This window comes from Stegodyphus dumicola, chromosome 10 (genome assembly GCF_044657685.1).
Source record: "Stegodyphus dumicola isolate Sdum_Otavi_A_Nest chromosome 10, ASM4465768v1".
Classification (NCBI taxonomy): Eukaryota; Metazoa; Arthropoda; class Arachnida; order Araneae; family Eresidae; genus Stegodyphus; species Stegodyphus dumicola.
Window position 1 is genome coordinate 24,088,509 of NC_140777.1, and position 16,081 is coordinate 24,104,589.

At 30.2% G+C, this 16,081-nt stretch overlaps 1 protein-coding gene across 5 annotated transcripts in view; it reads left to right on the forward strand.

The window, feature by feature from the left end:
* CASK (peripheral plasma membrane protein CASK) overlaps window positions 1-16,081 on the forward strand; it is a 608,377-nt gene that overhangs the window by 563,868 nt on the left and 28,428 nt on the right. For 4 of the 5 annotated variants that reach the window (XM_085824784.1, XM_035373524.2, XM_035373321.2 and 1 more), the window contains 3 exons: window positions 157-242; window positions 5,926-5,994; window positions 8,667-8,696. In XM_085824784.1, coding sequence (XP_085680910.1) covers window positions 157-242; window positions 5,926-5,994; window positions 8,667-8,696 — 185 coding nt within the window. The remainder of the gene's footprint in view (window positions 1-156; window positions 243-5,925; window positions 5,995-8,666; window positions 8,697-16,081) is intronic. The other variant, XM_085824785.1, reaches the window with a different exon arrangement.

The following is a 16,081-nucleotide window of genomic DNA, read 5'->3' on the forward strand; positions in this document are numbered from 1 at the left end:
GAATTAATGTTTTGCTTGTTAAGTGTTTTTTAACTTAGTTAAAATGTGCTTAAATTTAAGTTTTCATTATACTTTTTATAGATTTAAACGTGTCATGCACTGTAAAAGAAGAAATTGTTATTGTATTCATTAACGCCTTTTTCTTTCTTGATACAGCCACTCTTCACGTAGGCGACGAAATTCGAGAAATCAACGGAGTGAGTGTTGCTAACCAATCCGTTGAGAGTCTTCAGCGTATGCTGGTAAATATCACTTATGGATCATTCATTTTTACCTGGTTATTTAGTGTATAAATATAACAATTGTATTGTAAATTTCGTATGTAAATGTACTTTGTTAAGTGTAAATTAAAAATAATTAAAATGCGGTGACATTTTAGTTAAACATGATTTCTTCACATTTGTCAAAAAGTTAATTGTAAAAAAAAGATACTCAGCATAAGTTGCATAAATTTGTAGGACTATTTTGAAGATTATTTAGAATCATCTTCTTCAGCTGCGAAAAGGAAAATGACGAAAGGGAATCGTGTATTCATGCGATACGGTACAAAACATTCGAGAAATTTCCAAGAAATGAACAAAGCTACTGATTCCAATTTGTCAATAGATGCCGATGTTTTACTAGACTTTGGCTCTCTAATGTAAATTTCTTCTTATTAGAAAATAACTTCATTTCCGTCTCACACGACAAGGATTCATGCAGACAAGTAAATTTGAGTAGTTTCGGCCGGAATCCCCAGACAAACAAGGTTAGGCTGTTCCTAAGGGAGTCAGTGACGTCACCCGACTTATAGAAGCAGAAGAAAATAAGACACAAATGGAGTAGGGAATAGTTGCCTTTGAGCAGATTGAGTCAGTGACATCGGTGACGTCACGGAAAAGCAAAGCTTGCAGTATGTTAACCTTGGTTTTAACGTACTGCTCTCCAGTATTAACTATCTTCAGCGATTAGCAATTTAAATAAATGATTGAGAATCATTTTCCATCGATCTAGTATGCCTTCTGACAATCCCTTAAATTATTACTTCATTATTTATAAATAATGCATGGTGTCGTTAAAATTTTTAAATGATTTTTAATGATGATACGAAGATCTCCTTTCTTCAGAAACTCTTTTCAGTTCACTGTATCTGTCATAGAAGCAAGGCTGTCAAGAAAATGAAAAATAAATAATGTAAATAAATATGCCTGCTTGAAAGGTTACTTCATAGACTTTTTATCTCTTTTTCTTAATAAACTTCTTAAGGTTACTTCATAGACTTTTTATCTCTTTTTTTTTAATAAACTTCTAATTTGTGTTGCCTTACGGATGATCAAAAATCATAGATTTGCTGATAAGGTTCTCAAAATTGAAATAATTTGCTTATTTTCAAGAAAAACACAAATTCAATCTTGTTATTATTATATTAATATAATCGCAATTGAAAAAGATACTCGCTAATACAGTCGCATTTAAGTATATTTTCCCATAGAATGAATATTTATTTTCTCTTCAGGATGAAGGTATTTGGGATTATTATGAAAAGTAGCTTTTTTTTTCCTGCAGTATATTTTTTTAGCTTTATGTCTTTAGTTAGTTTTATATTAATTCTCAGTATGCGGTTTTTAAAACAGTTTTCGTATGTTTAAGACACGGAGAGCACAATTAACCTCTGTTGAAAATGTTTAAAATATAGCGTTTTCCTATCAGAAGTTTTACTTTGGCTTGTCATAAATATAACTAGTTGTTACGTTTTATCTTTCTAATTTCTTCATTAATTATACGATACCATCATAAAAAATAATACTATACTTTATGTATTTTTCTATGAATTATGCTATGTATATGCTATGAATCATATGAGACAAAATTCTCCTCTTTTTAAGTATTTATTGATATTTATGAAAGACATTTAGATTTCAGACTGGAGAGTTTTATAAAGCAGAACTTTAGCCGATGAGATACGTATATCCTAGCAATCTCAAAATTTACTTTTTTCTGTCAGTTTTTATAAATCTTATCTTTTTATACTTGTATCTTATATATGATACATATGTTTCTAAGATAAATTTTTGTAATGTAATATTCATTTGAGGGAAGGAAACATTTTCTCTTTTTCTCGCATGCACTTTTCCATATTCCAAATTCCTGTGAACAAACGATCATTACAGACTCATTTTCCATGAACTGTTCTGATATGTGTATTTAAATAAAAAAAAAGTAACGTCCTGCCTCTTCAAATTCGAAAAACGAATTAGCATTTAAAAAACATTTAATTGCAGCAGCCATTAAAATTTCTTAATTAATCTTTTTATTTTAATTTTATATTTGCTTTATACGAATAGAGAATATTTGTTAAATTCAAATTTCATTCATTGCAGCAGTGGCGCAAGAGAATTATTTAAATTTAACTTTACTATTTTCTTGTGAAACAATATATATAATGCGTGCGGGCGGTGCATTGTCTTAATAAACGTATTTAAAAAGTTCAGAAAACTTTAGGGCTTTCAGTGTAAAAAATCTGGCCCAAATCTGGCCAAAAACAGCTGAGACTGAATAAACTTAATTTTTCAAAAATGAATGGTTATTTTATCGAGTAAATTGTAAAATGCGTTTGAAGAGGACTATTGTAATCTGCAAAAATATCTAGCAAATAAAATAGAAATTAAGAAAATACAAAATCAAAATTACTATTTTTTATTAATTTTAAAAATTTTAAGATTATAATAATAAAAAAACTTTATATATTTAAACAAACTGCATTAAATTATTCATAATTTAATGTTTGAGACAGACTCATCAGGAGATAATTATTTAAAAAATTAATTTCGAGCTATTAAGGAGTTCTGAAAAATATGTTTCATCCTTTTCAATATTTGGGAGAACCAAGAAACTATTTATAATGTTCAAAAATCATTGAGAACATATATAGCATGTAAAAACAATTTTAACCTCATTCTCAAAGAGTCAAGAATATACCCAATGCGAATTCAGACTTCTGAAAATTAAACTGTAAAATTTAAATTAAATTTTAAAATATAAAAGCACATTCAATGCATTAAAGTTCCAAAAATTAAAAGCATAAACTATAGATTAAAACTATCAATCATGTCAAGTTTTACATAGAATATATAATAGGCCAAAAATAATTGCTAAAAGACTAATTTAAAATATCCCTGTTTCCTGAAAGTAAAATGGCGGTAAAATGCATGGCAAAAAGACATTTTGTTGAATGCTAAAAATGCTAGGCTTAGCAGCAAAATAATTTTAAAGATATTTTACTGTTACAAAAGGGTGCAAGATAAGTTCCTGGTGCCAGTGAAGCTAAAAATCATAGCATTTTTCGGTAAAAAGTTACATTCAGAAAATAGTGATATTTTAGATTTCCGTGTAAAATTTGACGTGATTAAATCTTTAATATAGCTTTTATCTTTTAATTTTCAGAAATTTATTTTATTAAATGTGCTTTTAGGTTTTTAGTTGTTTTTTGAAATTTAAATCCTACAGTTTAATTTTTAAAGGTCTGATTTCGCGTTGGATATATTCTTAACTCTCTAAGAATGAGGTTAAAACGTTTGTGTGTGTGTAATATATATATATATCAAGCCATACTATGCGTCTGATTCCTTCGCTTTCAAAATGCCGTGACATCAACATGGCATGAAAAAGGCGTTCGCGGATTAGAATGAGGTTATTACATGCCGTCGTTTAAAAAGCTTCGTAGTCGGTCTTTCAGTATTTTGTTTTCCTTCCTTTTATGTAATAAGTTTTACATCCTTTTCCAAAACAAAAGTTAACGATTCAGTGAAGAGAATTGGTATCAGCCAGTCAGGCTGCCATCAATGTGTTTTCTGCACCATTTTAATCATGTGCTTTTCGCACCTTGAACCATTGAGAGACAGATCATTGCTGTTCTCATGTAAAGCTTTTTTATGGAGCGTTTCACTTTCCTGTGAATATAGTTATTGGGCTTTTCCTTAATTCCCGTTCTATTTGTGAAGTAGGTCATTCGCCTACCTTTTTACCTACTACTTCGCCTACTACTTATAGTGAGTAAACTGCCCTTATGTAAAGCTTCTTTTATGGCGCGTTTCACTTACGTATGAATGGAGTTATTGGGCTTTTCGTACTTCCCGTACTATTTTTGAAGTAGGCCATTCGTCTACCTTTTTGACACTTATAGGGAGTAAACTGCCCGAAGAAGTATTATATCGCTGATTTTGGGCTTTAGTTTGGGTATGCGGATACACTGTCTGCATCTTTGAACCATTACTAGATTCTGAAAAAGATATTTTGAGGTATTTTTAAGTTTCCACATAACTTTGTCTTATTTCAGCCCATCCTGTAGTATTCCAATCACATCCCACTTTTCATGGTTAATCAAATGTTTTTTTAAAGACATATTTCACCACACACGTATGATTTTTATTCTGTGTGCTCGTCAAATCCTTTCAATAGATGTTAAATCATCCGTTGTGATATATCTTCTAACTTATCAAAGAGTACGTACTAGTACAGTAATATGCATACTGTTATAAATCTTTTATATAATTTCAATCACTTATATAATTTCATGATATTGTCAGTGTTCTATGTACCTATAAAATTTCATGTGATTTTATGGGTTATCATTAATGTGACTAATTTTTGTGACCATTTCCTTAATTTTTTCAGTCAGTGAGTATAAGCTTATTCTATATAATGCTACATCCTGAGAACAACCATAAAGTGATAAGGAAAGAAAATTGTGAGTTAGGTTTATAAACATTCACGTAAAGAAAGAATTCAAATTAAAAGTCATTAAATAAAATTCATATGTTTTGATAATTATAGAAGCCTTTGAGTAAATTCACTTCTCCTGAATTATTTTTAATAGTAACTCTATTTTCTGTGATACCGGTTATCGATATTAATGCAGGCTAATTCGAAAATCGGAAAACATTTAGAAAATTGTGTTTTCATGAAACTGCTGCGCGAAGTAACGCAGTTAGCACAGAAATTCAGGAACATATGGAGAAGCTTCTCTAAAAAATGTATTACTGTATTATTTCAGTTACAGTTCTGTTCAACAGAAAGCGCTTTCCAAGAAGGGATTAATTGAATTGAAGGATTTAATTTAATAGGAAGTGCAGGTCAAGGGCTGGTACAGTATTTAGCATGTTAGTAGTACCTGAAGAGGCGTTGTTGGTGATGCTTTAAGATGCAAACAATAATACAGCGTTGCATTTTTTAAAGGGGATCAGTTTAAAAGTAAAAGACGTGGTAAAACCTCTTTTATGCTTGATGACGTCTTCTATGATCTCAATGATTGTTTCATGAATAAAAGAAGTAAGAAGAAATTCGAGACACTTGACTGCCTTTAATAAATCTCATTAATTGAAAATCTGGCAAAGAGAGCCAATTGTCTCAAAGAGGGTCTTTCATAAGTTTCTTTTCGTAGATCTGTCAAGTGGCCAGTGTGATTGCAGTTGCAGAAAACTGGTGCATTCTGTTAGTATCATCAGTATATGAAGCAGCAGGCTGTGGTGAAGTTTTGCCTATTAGCGGACATTCCATCATTAAGTTTCGTTTGTTAGTTATCCTTATAAAATTCAAAATTTTATGAATTTTATGCTTCTTATTCTGAGTCTATGCTTCTAAAATTCATAAAGTGTTGTCTGGTGCATCATAATTGTAAGTAAAAAATGTTGTTCTAATGTAGTTAAATTGTCTTCCTACTTCCGAATAATCGAATTTTTATACATTTTGTATTTATCGCGTTACTGTGTATTCCGGGTTCGCTGAAAATTTTTAAATGTTTATTAATTTATGGATCATTTTATAACTAATTAATATTTTGAGTTAAAATGAGTGTAGCTGGTATAAAAATGAAACTACTCATATTTTATTGTGTTGAAATAAAATTGTGATATTTTCTAATGCTGTTTTCTTACTATTTTTCTGTAGCGTGAAGCTCGAGGTAGTGTTACATTCAAGATTGTCCCAAGTTATCGTAGTGCTCCTCCTCCTTGTGAGGTAAAATTTTTATATGCTAATGAAATACCTCAGTCATTGAGACCTTTCTGCCAAGGATTGTGTAGTTGAATTTTTAATTTCATTCTGTGTAACCTGTATGAAATCGGCAGTTTATAATCCAATATAATCAAATATTTTCCTTTTAGTTGCAGCAGGAATGATTATGATTCTGACATAATTATAAAAGAGCTAATTTTTTTCTAAATCACAGCGGAATTAGTTAGTTATAATTATACTATAAGTAATAATAATAATTCGTTTTCGGAAAAAAATAAATTTAAAGTTATAAATGTACTTGTCTTAAAAGGGTATGCCTTGAAAAATTTCTTTTGTACTATCTATTTTTAAAACATCTAAAAATGTACATATGAATGCCTGTTATTCTAGCTAAATCATTTGTTTATTTGATTCTTTGGAATAGCTTATAATATAGGTTTTGTAATATATTTATAATAATATAGGTTTATTATGATAGCTATTTTTACCTACTTAATACCTTGCTCGAACACCGTTTAAAATGCGATTTGGCCTAAATTTACAAAATGCAGACTTCTATTTGTTTGTTTGGGGAAAATATATTCAAAAACATATAATTTTTTCAATGCAGGATTTATGTACACGCTATAGCTTAGGGAACCCACTTTCTTGGGGGCCCCAAAAAATTAAAATGTAGCATAAATATAGTATAGCAGACACATAAAGAGCCCCATATCTCAGATAGCCTTATCAAGTCTAAATCTGGCTCTGAATTTTTTTATATATACATTTTAATCAATGTTGTGTATTTGATTTTGTTTGACTGTCTGACAACTCTTTTGCTTTGAGGAACATTCATATGAATGAATTTATTTATTTATTGGATGACTTATTTCTATGAACTAATTCAAAATGTTGTTTAATTATGGCATCATTATATTATTTTAGATCCACAGATCTATTTTGAAAGTTAGTATGAAAGGTGTTAGGGCAGTATAAAATTACTTTAATTAAGAACTGAATTACTTACAAAAGTTCTGAGATATGATGCCATATTTATTTGCTTGAGTTTTGTATGTTTCATACTTCTATAGATTTTTTACAAAGCACAAATATTTTCTACTTAATTTTTAGATCATTTAACGTAAAAAGTCTTAATTTTGTGAAATATATAAATCTGATTTTATGTGCGTGATATTTACAACTGTTTTAAATTTCAAATATTATCAATGGTACTCCTAGTCTTACAGGGGGTTATGCAGCTAATACGTACGAATCCATGTACAATATTTTTTTTCAGGATATTTGTTTACTATATGCCATTATTTCTTAAAATATCTGTGTCATAATGTTTTTAAAGCATCATATCATAAAATGGTCTTTAACAAGGAAGCAGTTTAAGTATCTGTCAGCATTAAAATCATTCCTGTTTTCTGTAAATATAATTCCATTCAATAAAATATAATAACCTTTGTGAATTTCATATTAATATAACCAGCTTGAGAAAATGTATGTCTACTGTATTCAAAACTAATGTGAGGCAATGTTTCGTTTACATTGAACAAATGAGTTTTTTCATATAATATGTATGTATATTTTTTATTTGCATTTCTGACTGTAACTTTAATGTAAATTTGATTTATGAATGACTAATATATAAATTAGTTACACATTTTTCTAAAATGATTATTATTTCTTTTTTATTTTTGTTGCATTTCTCTGATAATTGTTTAGATGTAAGTGATGTGTGATTATTTGAACAAATATTTTAGTGTTTCCTGTTAATAATATTCTTTATACAGTATGCCTGTTATATGTTTTTATAAAGGCTAGATTTTAATGAAAATTATATTATTTTATAACTTTATTTGCATCTTTCAATTTTTATGCATCTAAAGTGTTTAGAAACATATTTTTGTGTTATATTAACATTTATATAATTCTACTAATCCTATGTAATTTTAAGTGTGATTAACTTCTTCTTCTTGGAAGTTTTCTTTAGCTTGCATTTCGGCATAAAGCAGTTTGTTATCATTTTTTTTTGGTAGTTTCTCATTGCTAAAATCTGTCTTTATTCTTTCATTTCTGAAATGCAAGTCCTTCTTTATTTTACTAATTTTGATTTAATTAATGATTTTTGGATGAATGAATTTTCAACTTCAGTGTTCTGTCTTTGCTGAAATATTCAAAACTCTTTGCATAAATGTGCCATTCACAGATCTATTAAAAAAATAAGATAGTACTAACAAAGCATCTTATGTGCCTGAACTTTAACTATATTAGTCAATTATTGGTGTGCCAAGCTTATGATTTTTTTCATTTGATTTGTTAATTTTCCCTTAATTTAAGGTTGTTTGTATTGTAAATTTTACTAATATTGTTTTGTTTATTAAGTATGTGTTTATGTATAAATTTTACTTATAACTAAATTTGCATGCTGTGCCATGAAAATTTTATCATTTGCCATATTTGTTATTCTAATGGCCTTAATCTGTATTATGGATTTGGAATAAAATAATTTCTTCTAAAATCTTTGCTTTTGTGGTGTCCTTTATGCATTTTTCAGTATGAAACTTGGTCTTCCATTGATTATTCACTTAGGGGATGGTTATATGAATCTTTTTTTTTAATTTGTCTGTGCCTACTTAAAAATAAATTTTCCTTATTTTTTCTCTTATCCTCTTCTCTGCTGCTAGTATTTCAGGATAAATCCACCTCCTATTCTAGTAAGTAAAGTTCTATTACTAAGAGCCTTTAAATTTTTGTTTTATTGTTGTAGTTTAATGTAGAGAAAAAATTACATTAGAGGTATTCCAAAAATATCCAGTATTATATCCCTGTTATTGAAAAATGCATTCACCAGCTATCACAAGACATTTTAAAGGAATAATATGTAAAAAACAAAATGAGTGTGCTGCACTGAGCAATGAGTGCAAAGTAATAATTCGGGCTACAGTGCAAAGTCTGAGATCCGGACTCGTCGGGACTTCGGCGATTCCGGATTTGGGATTTTTCCGGATATTAAATCACAAGTTTAAATCTAGTAAGATGGCATGTAGAAATTAAAAAAATTAAAAATCTAAAATCGTGATTTATGAAATAATGAAGCATTTATGATTTAAAGAGTGTCAAAATTTACAAAGAAGGGCTTAATATTTATTTGTTTACTTTATTAAGCATTTCTTTCAATCAGTGGCGTAGCTAGGGTGGGGCAAGGAGGAACCCCGGACGCAGCGTCCGTGGGACGCCAAATTGATGTCACGAAATTTTAAAATGAAATGTTTTCCATTCTTGGCACACAGAAAGGGGCGCAAAATCTTCAATTGTCCCCGGGCGCTGAAAACCCTAGCTACGCTTCTGCTTTCAATGTAAGTTGTTAAAGTTGCTTCGATTTTTGTGGTAATACTTTATGTTTAATTCTATAAACAGACATAATTTTTTGTTCAGTTACGAAGTTCCACTTTGTTCAAGTCCTATAATTAGTGTATCGAGAATTCCGACTAACTTATTAATCGAATTTTTTTCGTTTTCAATAACTTCTCTGTCTTTTTCTTCACTATCGGCAGAGGTATTTTCTGGATCTAGAACCATACTACAGATTCCGCCGTCCGTTAACCGTGCGGCCATACGAGCTCTGGCGCCGGTTCTGTGTTAATGGGAATAATAAATCAGTTATTCTTAACTCAAATAGCACTAAATATGTTCTTTTGGTCTATGAGTATCATTAAAAAAATATGTTTTTAGCGTATGGAAACAAATTTTTGTTACATTTTTCTTCGTCAGTATTTAACGGAAAACTGTTCATCGCCTAGCGTAATGTCAATATGAAATGTTACCGTACTTTTTGCTATTCAATTACTTATATAAAAAAATTATTTAGGCATCGCTGCGTGAGTCATTACTCAAGTTATCAAGTGTTGATAAACATGCGGTGATGAAAGCAAGACATAATAATGATACACCAAGTTGGCGTCAGGTATATAAAATATTAGTAAAGTCAACGATGTTTCTGTGTAGAATGCTTCGGTTTGAGCTGTATGCCAAGCAGCTACGGAGCCAAATTATTGATCACAAAGATTTATGCTAAAATGGCTTAACGAGGTATTTTATTTAGTGCCGAAGTGAAATTAAGAATGAGAACTCTCCACATGTTTTATTATGGGAAAAACCGTCAATTGCGTATACTATAAAAACAAATTGGGGGGGAGGGTTGTTAGTGGCTTTGAGGTCCGGATTTTAGATCATTCCGGATATTGGACGTCCGGATCTCGGACTTCGTACTGTATTACCTTTCATTTAGTTTTAATGTTATTTTATTTCTTCATTATTCACATCTAAAGGATCTTATTGAACTAGCAATTTGAAATCTGTTTTCATGAGTTTTTCATTTATACTTGTTGCATGCTATTATAATCTAATTTCTAAGAAAAAATATTTATTACAAATTTAAATTTCCTATCTTAACTATGCAAATGTCTATGAAATGGTAATATTTGCTAAATGAGTTATCAAGGCACTAAACTACAGTTAATTTTGTAAACAATTTTGTGTTTTAAAAGAAAGAAATCATTTTTTTATTTGATTTATTGATACTTTAAATTGGTACTTCAATAAAATTATAGTATCTAGATCTGAATCTAATAAAGGCACATATTTCTCCCTATTTTTATAGTTTCCAATCCTCAGTAAACTTCTTAATTTAGTAACTATTGTAAGACACTCTTGGCAGGTTTCAACACACATTCATTTTTTATATTAGTATAGCATGGCAGAGTTTACCTCATTTCATAAACAGAAATTTGGTTTTAGCTATTAAGTACTGGAAAACAAGAATTCTGTTTTTTAGTATGTACTTTATGTTACTAATTCATCATTTATATTTGTGGAGTAGCCATTATCTTTGCTAGTTCTTAACTGAAAGTACACCTTATTGAAAATTTGATGACATGAAACACGTGATTCTAAAATGATACTGACGTATGCAAAATAATTGAAACACAGAATGCCAATTACGTTGTGTTCGTTTTGTAACAAAGGGAATAAAAATAATATTTAAATAAAATTTTGTTTATTTTTTATAGTTCAAGTGGCCAAATTATGAAGTAATGTATTTAAATCTTTTTTAATTATGTCCTAAAATTTTTAATTCTTTGAAATTTATTTGAGAGAGTAGCATAGTTACAAAGGAAACACACCAAACTAGGCTTCAAATTATGAAAAATTCAGCCTTAGATTAGTATTAATTGAAAAATGCTGTGTACATTTCGAAAAAAAATGTGACACGGTGATCTCTTCTTCAAGAGAAATAATTTCGTTCCTTGAAGGAAGACAACCTGTTACAGATTCTCTTTTTTAAAATGCACAAAATACTTCTGTAAATTTGTCTGTTTATTAAGAAATTTTTATTTTTTCTGGGTGCGTTTATGATTTTGCTGTTGTATTTATAATGTTAAGTATAGTTCATAATGGGCAAAATCAAAATAATTGTTGCTTGTACTAATATTTTATTTTGAATAATATTGTAGCCATTTTTAATTTAGGATGCTATCCCTGCAATAAGATTAAATTATCGTTTTATAATTAGGATATTTTTTTCAATTTAAGAGTATAATACTGCATAATTTTTATGAAGTAGAAAAATTCTCGTTTTGCTTATTTTACCTGACCGTTCCTTGATAGATAGATATATTTTATATTCTTAAAACTGTTTTACTTGTATTTTGATCATAATCAACAAATCCATGAATGACAGATGATATTTGGATAAAAATGTGTAATTTACTAATGTAATAGCTTAGTAGTTACGCAGATACTAGAAACTTAGACGAATGGGAAAATTCCGGTATTCAAGATTTAAAAATATGTGATTTAAGCAAACGAAAAATGACGCGCGAAAACATGGCATCTGTTGCGATATAGTTTCGATCATTTGTTTTTCATATTATTATTTACGTGCAATTACTGCCCGCTTTCGGATACGTACTATGTTTGCTGTATTTATGCTCAGTCAAGTATATAAACAGTCTTTCTCAGGTTAAGTACCCAAAACCTTGCTTCGCATGTCCGCCAGTTGTTGTCTATTGTATAAGTATGTTTCAAGATGAAACACAAGTTTTCATTTGAAGACATGATTTCGGTAGTGTTGCAAAGAAGTAACTTGAAAGGTACACTCTTTGAAACAGCGAATTTGAACCATGGATGATCGCCAATCAAACGTTACAAATCAATCCAGATGAGATTGTCTAGAGCACTATCCAAAATAGTCTATTTATAAACCCGTGGCACATCCTGAAAAAGCAGATGCTTTCTTCAGCACAATTGAAGCTACTGCAAGCTTTCTTTCAAGAGGTTATCTCGCTCTTAAACGCAAGCATTGACAGCCTGTAGCTTCTCCTTTTGATTTAAGCAATCAGACCGAAGGGAGAATTCACAGCGTATTGTTTTCAAAAGATATCTCCTATCGAGGATTCTTTATCCAGTAATTCTTATCCTCCTCTGTTTTCCAAAATTTTTGTTCTCTAAGTCAACAGTGCTGTTGTCACTAGTCGTTTGACTCCAACTTTGATTTAGTCACCAACACCTTGCTAGTGATCAGAAAGTCATGGGATGCCGTTAGCGATGCATGTCCTATTGATAGTTTTAATGGAGCGGTTTGCTGTGTAAAGAATATCTGAAATATTTCTGAAACGAATGCCATGAAACGTTTCGTTATCTCAGAAATTAAGTACTTATATCCTAGGAGTATAGTGGATGATAAAACAATTCTCAGCTCTATAAATGGAACAAATTAGCCACTTGCATGCACATCAGCATTGTCCTTCGAAATGATTGTTGCGTCCCACCCAGAGTACCATTGCTATTTTTTGAAAACTTATCTCGGTTTATGTTCTGAAATGAACATGAATTCCACGTACAGAAGATAAATGCATTAGGATGTAACCCAAAGTAGGTATCTTGAGGTTATTGTATATCTCGGGATAGTATCATCATATTTGTACACGAAAATCACCATGATTTTTATATTGAACCGTAATGAGTTTATAACTTCATAGTGAAGGTATGAACTTTGGTGTTCATGGTAAACTGTAATGATGATATTTATTCAAATGGTATTTTTTTCAAGGCTTTTATCCAACAAGCTGCTGTTTCTAAAGTTACTTGAAGGTCCTGATAATATTATTGTGTTGAACGACATCTTGGATGTTTAATCTTATTCACTTCGGCTGCTGTCATTTCAGAAACATCTGTTTTATTATATAGTAAACCGCCAGGTAGTCCGGCTGTTTCCATATAAAATTTGAATCCTGATCTGTTTTATTATGTAATAAACCGCCATACCATCATTTCAAGAACATCTTTTTCATTATGCTATAAACCGCCAAATAAAGCGAAGCACTATTTTCATTACGCAATACATAGAAAAATAATGAAATAATGTTTTTCTCACATGAATCCATTGCTATGGGGGAATCTAACGTAAATCCTTTCGCTCTGAAGTATGTAATTAACATGTGACGAAAACGACATTTTCTGTTTCTATTGCATGGCGTCAGTACAGCAATGTTGCCGTTATTAAAATTCCAGTTATCATGTACAATAACTGAAAACGTTTTGTTGAATTTCGTAAGATGAAACCTTACGAATTTATTTGAACTGCTCTTCAACATTAATTTTCATTGTTGCAGTTGATTTTTCGCATTACAGCATATTTATTAAATTTCAGTAATTCAACTTTTATTTATTTTATGCCCTAAGTAATGTGATGAAAATATTATTTAGAATCTTTTAATAAAAGTATTATTTAACTCATCTAAACAAATTTAATATAGCTTTCTGTCTATTCAAATGGCCCTGTATGGCCATGTAAACTCCTGGTGCAGCCTTACGGGGCTCCAGCGAATTGCTTCTTCGAGATAGTGGAGGACGTGGGACATATGCCTGTTTACCTATGTTATACGTCAGGCGTCCCCGTCCTCCGTCACCTGTCACCTGTCTATTCAAATATTCAGTGATTCTACAACTTGTGCGATTATCAGGTAAAGTCGTCAGTCTTCTAATTTTCATCATACACCATGTAGTATTTCATACATACAGTGTAGTATTCACCATACATATTTTTCCTAATTTCTGTTTATCAAAGATTACTTAGGAGTGTGATATTTCGTAGAATCGAACTGCGAAGGTGGGGCAATATGTGAAGATAATGGAGCTGTTTTACACAAATATTAAATAGGACTTTTGTTAGCTCTAGAAAATTTTAGTTGCATAATTTCAGCTATTGAAAACATTATTTTAAATTTAGTTGATATTCTTTTCATAATAAAAAAAGCCGCACATTTCGAAGAATACAAAGAACGGGGCCCTACTGTTTTAAGAAACAGGAATATTCTGCTTATTATCAAGACTTGATTTACACTAGAGAAAACGGGGCAGGACCTTGTGATCTAATTTAAGGGGGAAAGGCGACCTCCAAATTCTTCTATAATATTTAAAATATGTAAAGTTTAAAATAATTTTAACTATACTTCAAATTTCTTATTATAGTTTTTTGTGTCTTCAAAAATCAGATGTCAGGTTGTTGTCTTATACTCTCACTGGCGATTGATATCGTTCAGTCAAACCTCAATTTGTTAGGCTTGGGTAATTTGCGGCTTTGTATGGCTTATGATAATTGTATTAATGGTAATTTTGTAAAGCCAGTCTTGCTATTATATGACTACTTCATTTGTAGCTCATGAGGTCATGCTAATATGAGGGTCTGTTGATAACCGGAAGCATGGTCATCTGCATGATTATATTAAATCTTAAAAGAATTTAATTACATTATTTTTGTCTTAGCTGTGTAATTAAATCACCTTAGACTTGCAACAAAATTAGCAGAAATTATTTAGTTTCATCCTCTACAATATTCTTTGCAGTAAAATTTATAAGCTTATATTTTACACAATGCATGCTAAATTGAAGCCATAGAAACAAAATTACAGTGAGGTAAAATGTATTTTTTGTTTAAATGGACTTAAATGAAAAGATAATAATTTATTAAGTTATTTCCTGAAAATTTTACGTAATTGGCATCAAAATATTTTATATATTGAAAACAAGAGGTCTCCATGAGAGATTTCGTCCCAAGCCTTTAATTTGTAAATCAGGCCATGCATATTATTTATAGACTACATTTTTAGCTTGAAGAAGAGAAAACGTATTCCTTAAAATGCATAAACCTCCCCACCTTTCCATGAAAACCGACGTTTAATTTAAGGCTGAACTTTTATCAGATTGTATAAATATCTTAAAATTGTTTCTTCCTTGTTCAATATCAGCCGTTACGCAAATTCCTAATTCAGTGCGTCATTCGCCTAGGAATTATAATATTTGCATGTATTGAATTATCTATGGAAAACAGATGGAAAAGAAATACTCCAATTTAAGATCACGCAAAATTCAACCAAGACATATTCTACAGAAAAATCTGTTTCTGGAAAAATAGAGATCTGCATAAAATTCCTTCAAAACGCAAGAAGTTTTTTTTTTTTTTTTTTTTTGAAAACTTATTCCAAATCTGTGACTGAATTTTGCGAAAATTAAAAGTGTAATGAGTGAGTTTAAACGATAACAGTATGCATGTTTCTTGAACTTGTTCAGTACTTGTAAGGATTCGAACGTCTTATGTAAAACTGAGTAGTTAGCTTATATCAATTTTGTGATTGTGATATGTACAGAATAATTGAATAAATGTTTAGCCTTTTTTTATAAATGAGAAATGTGAAGCAATTATGATTTTTCAAAACAAAAGCGTTCCTTTTTGCTGCATAATAGTTCGGCAAGTTGAGCCAATCGACTCGTTCAATAATGGAATACTTGATTGGCTCAACCTCGCCGATTACATTTACTTGCTTTGAGACTTTCGGAACACTCTGATAGTCTTCACAATATTTTCAAATATTTCTTTATTGCTAATTGCAATTAGGCCAAATGGAATAGAATTTGGATCACAAGAACTTAGATAATTAAATATTTTTGGATAAGAGTTAAAAGTTTCTCGCAAGTGAAACCTGTTAAAAATTAATATTACAATTTCTTAGTAATTTCTTAGTAGTAAGTTTTTTTAACA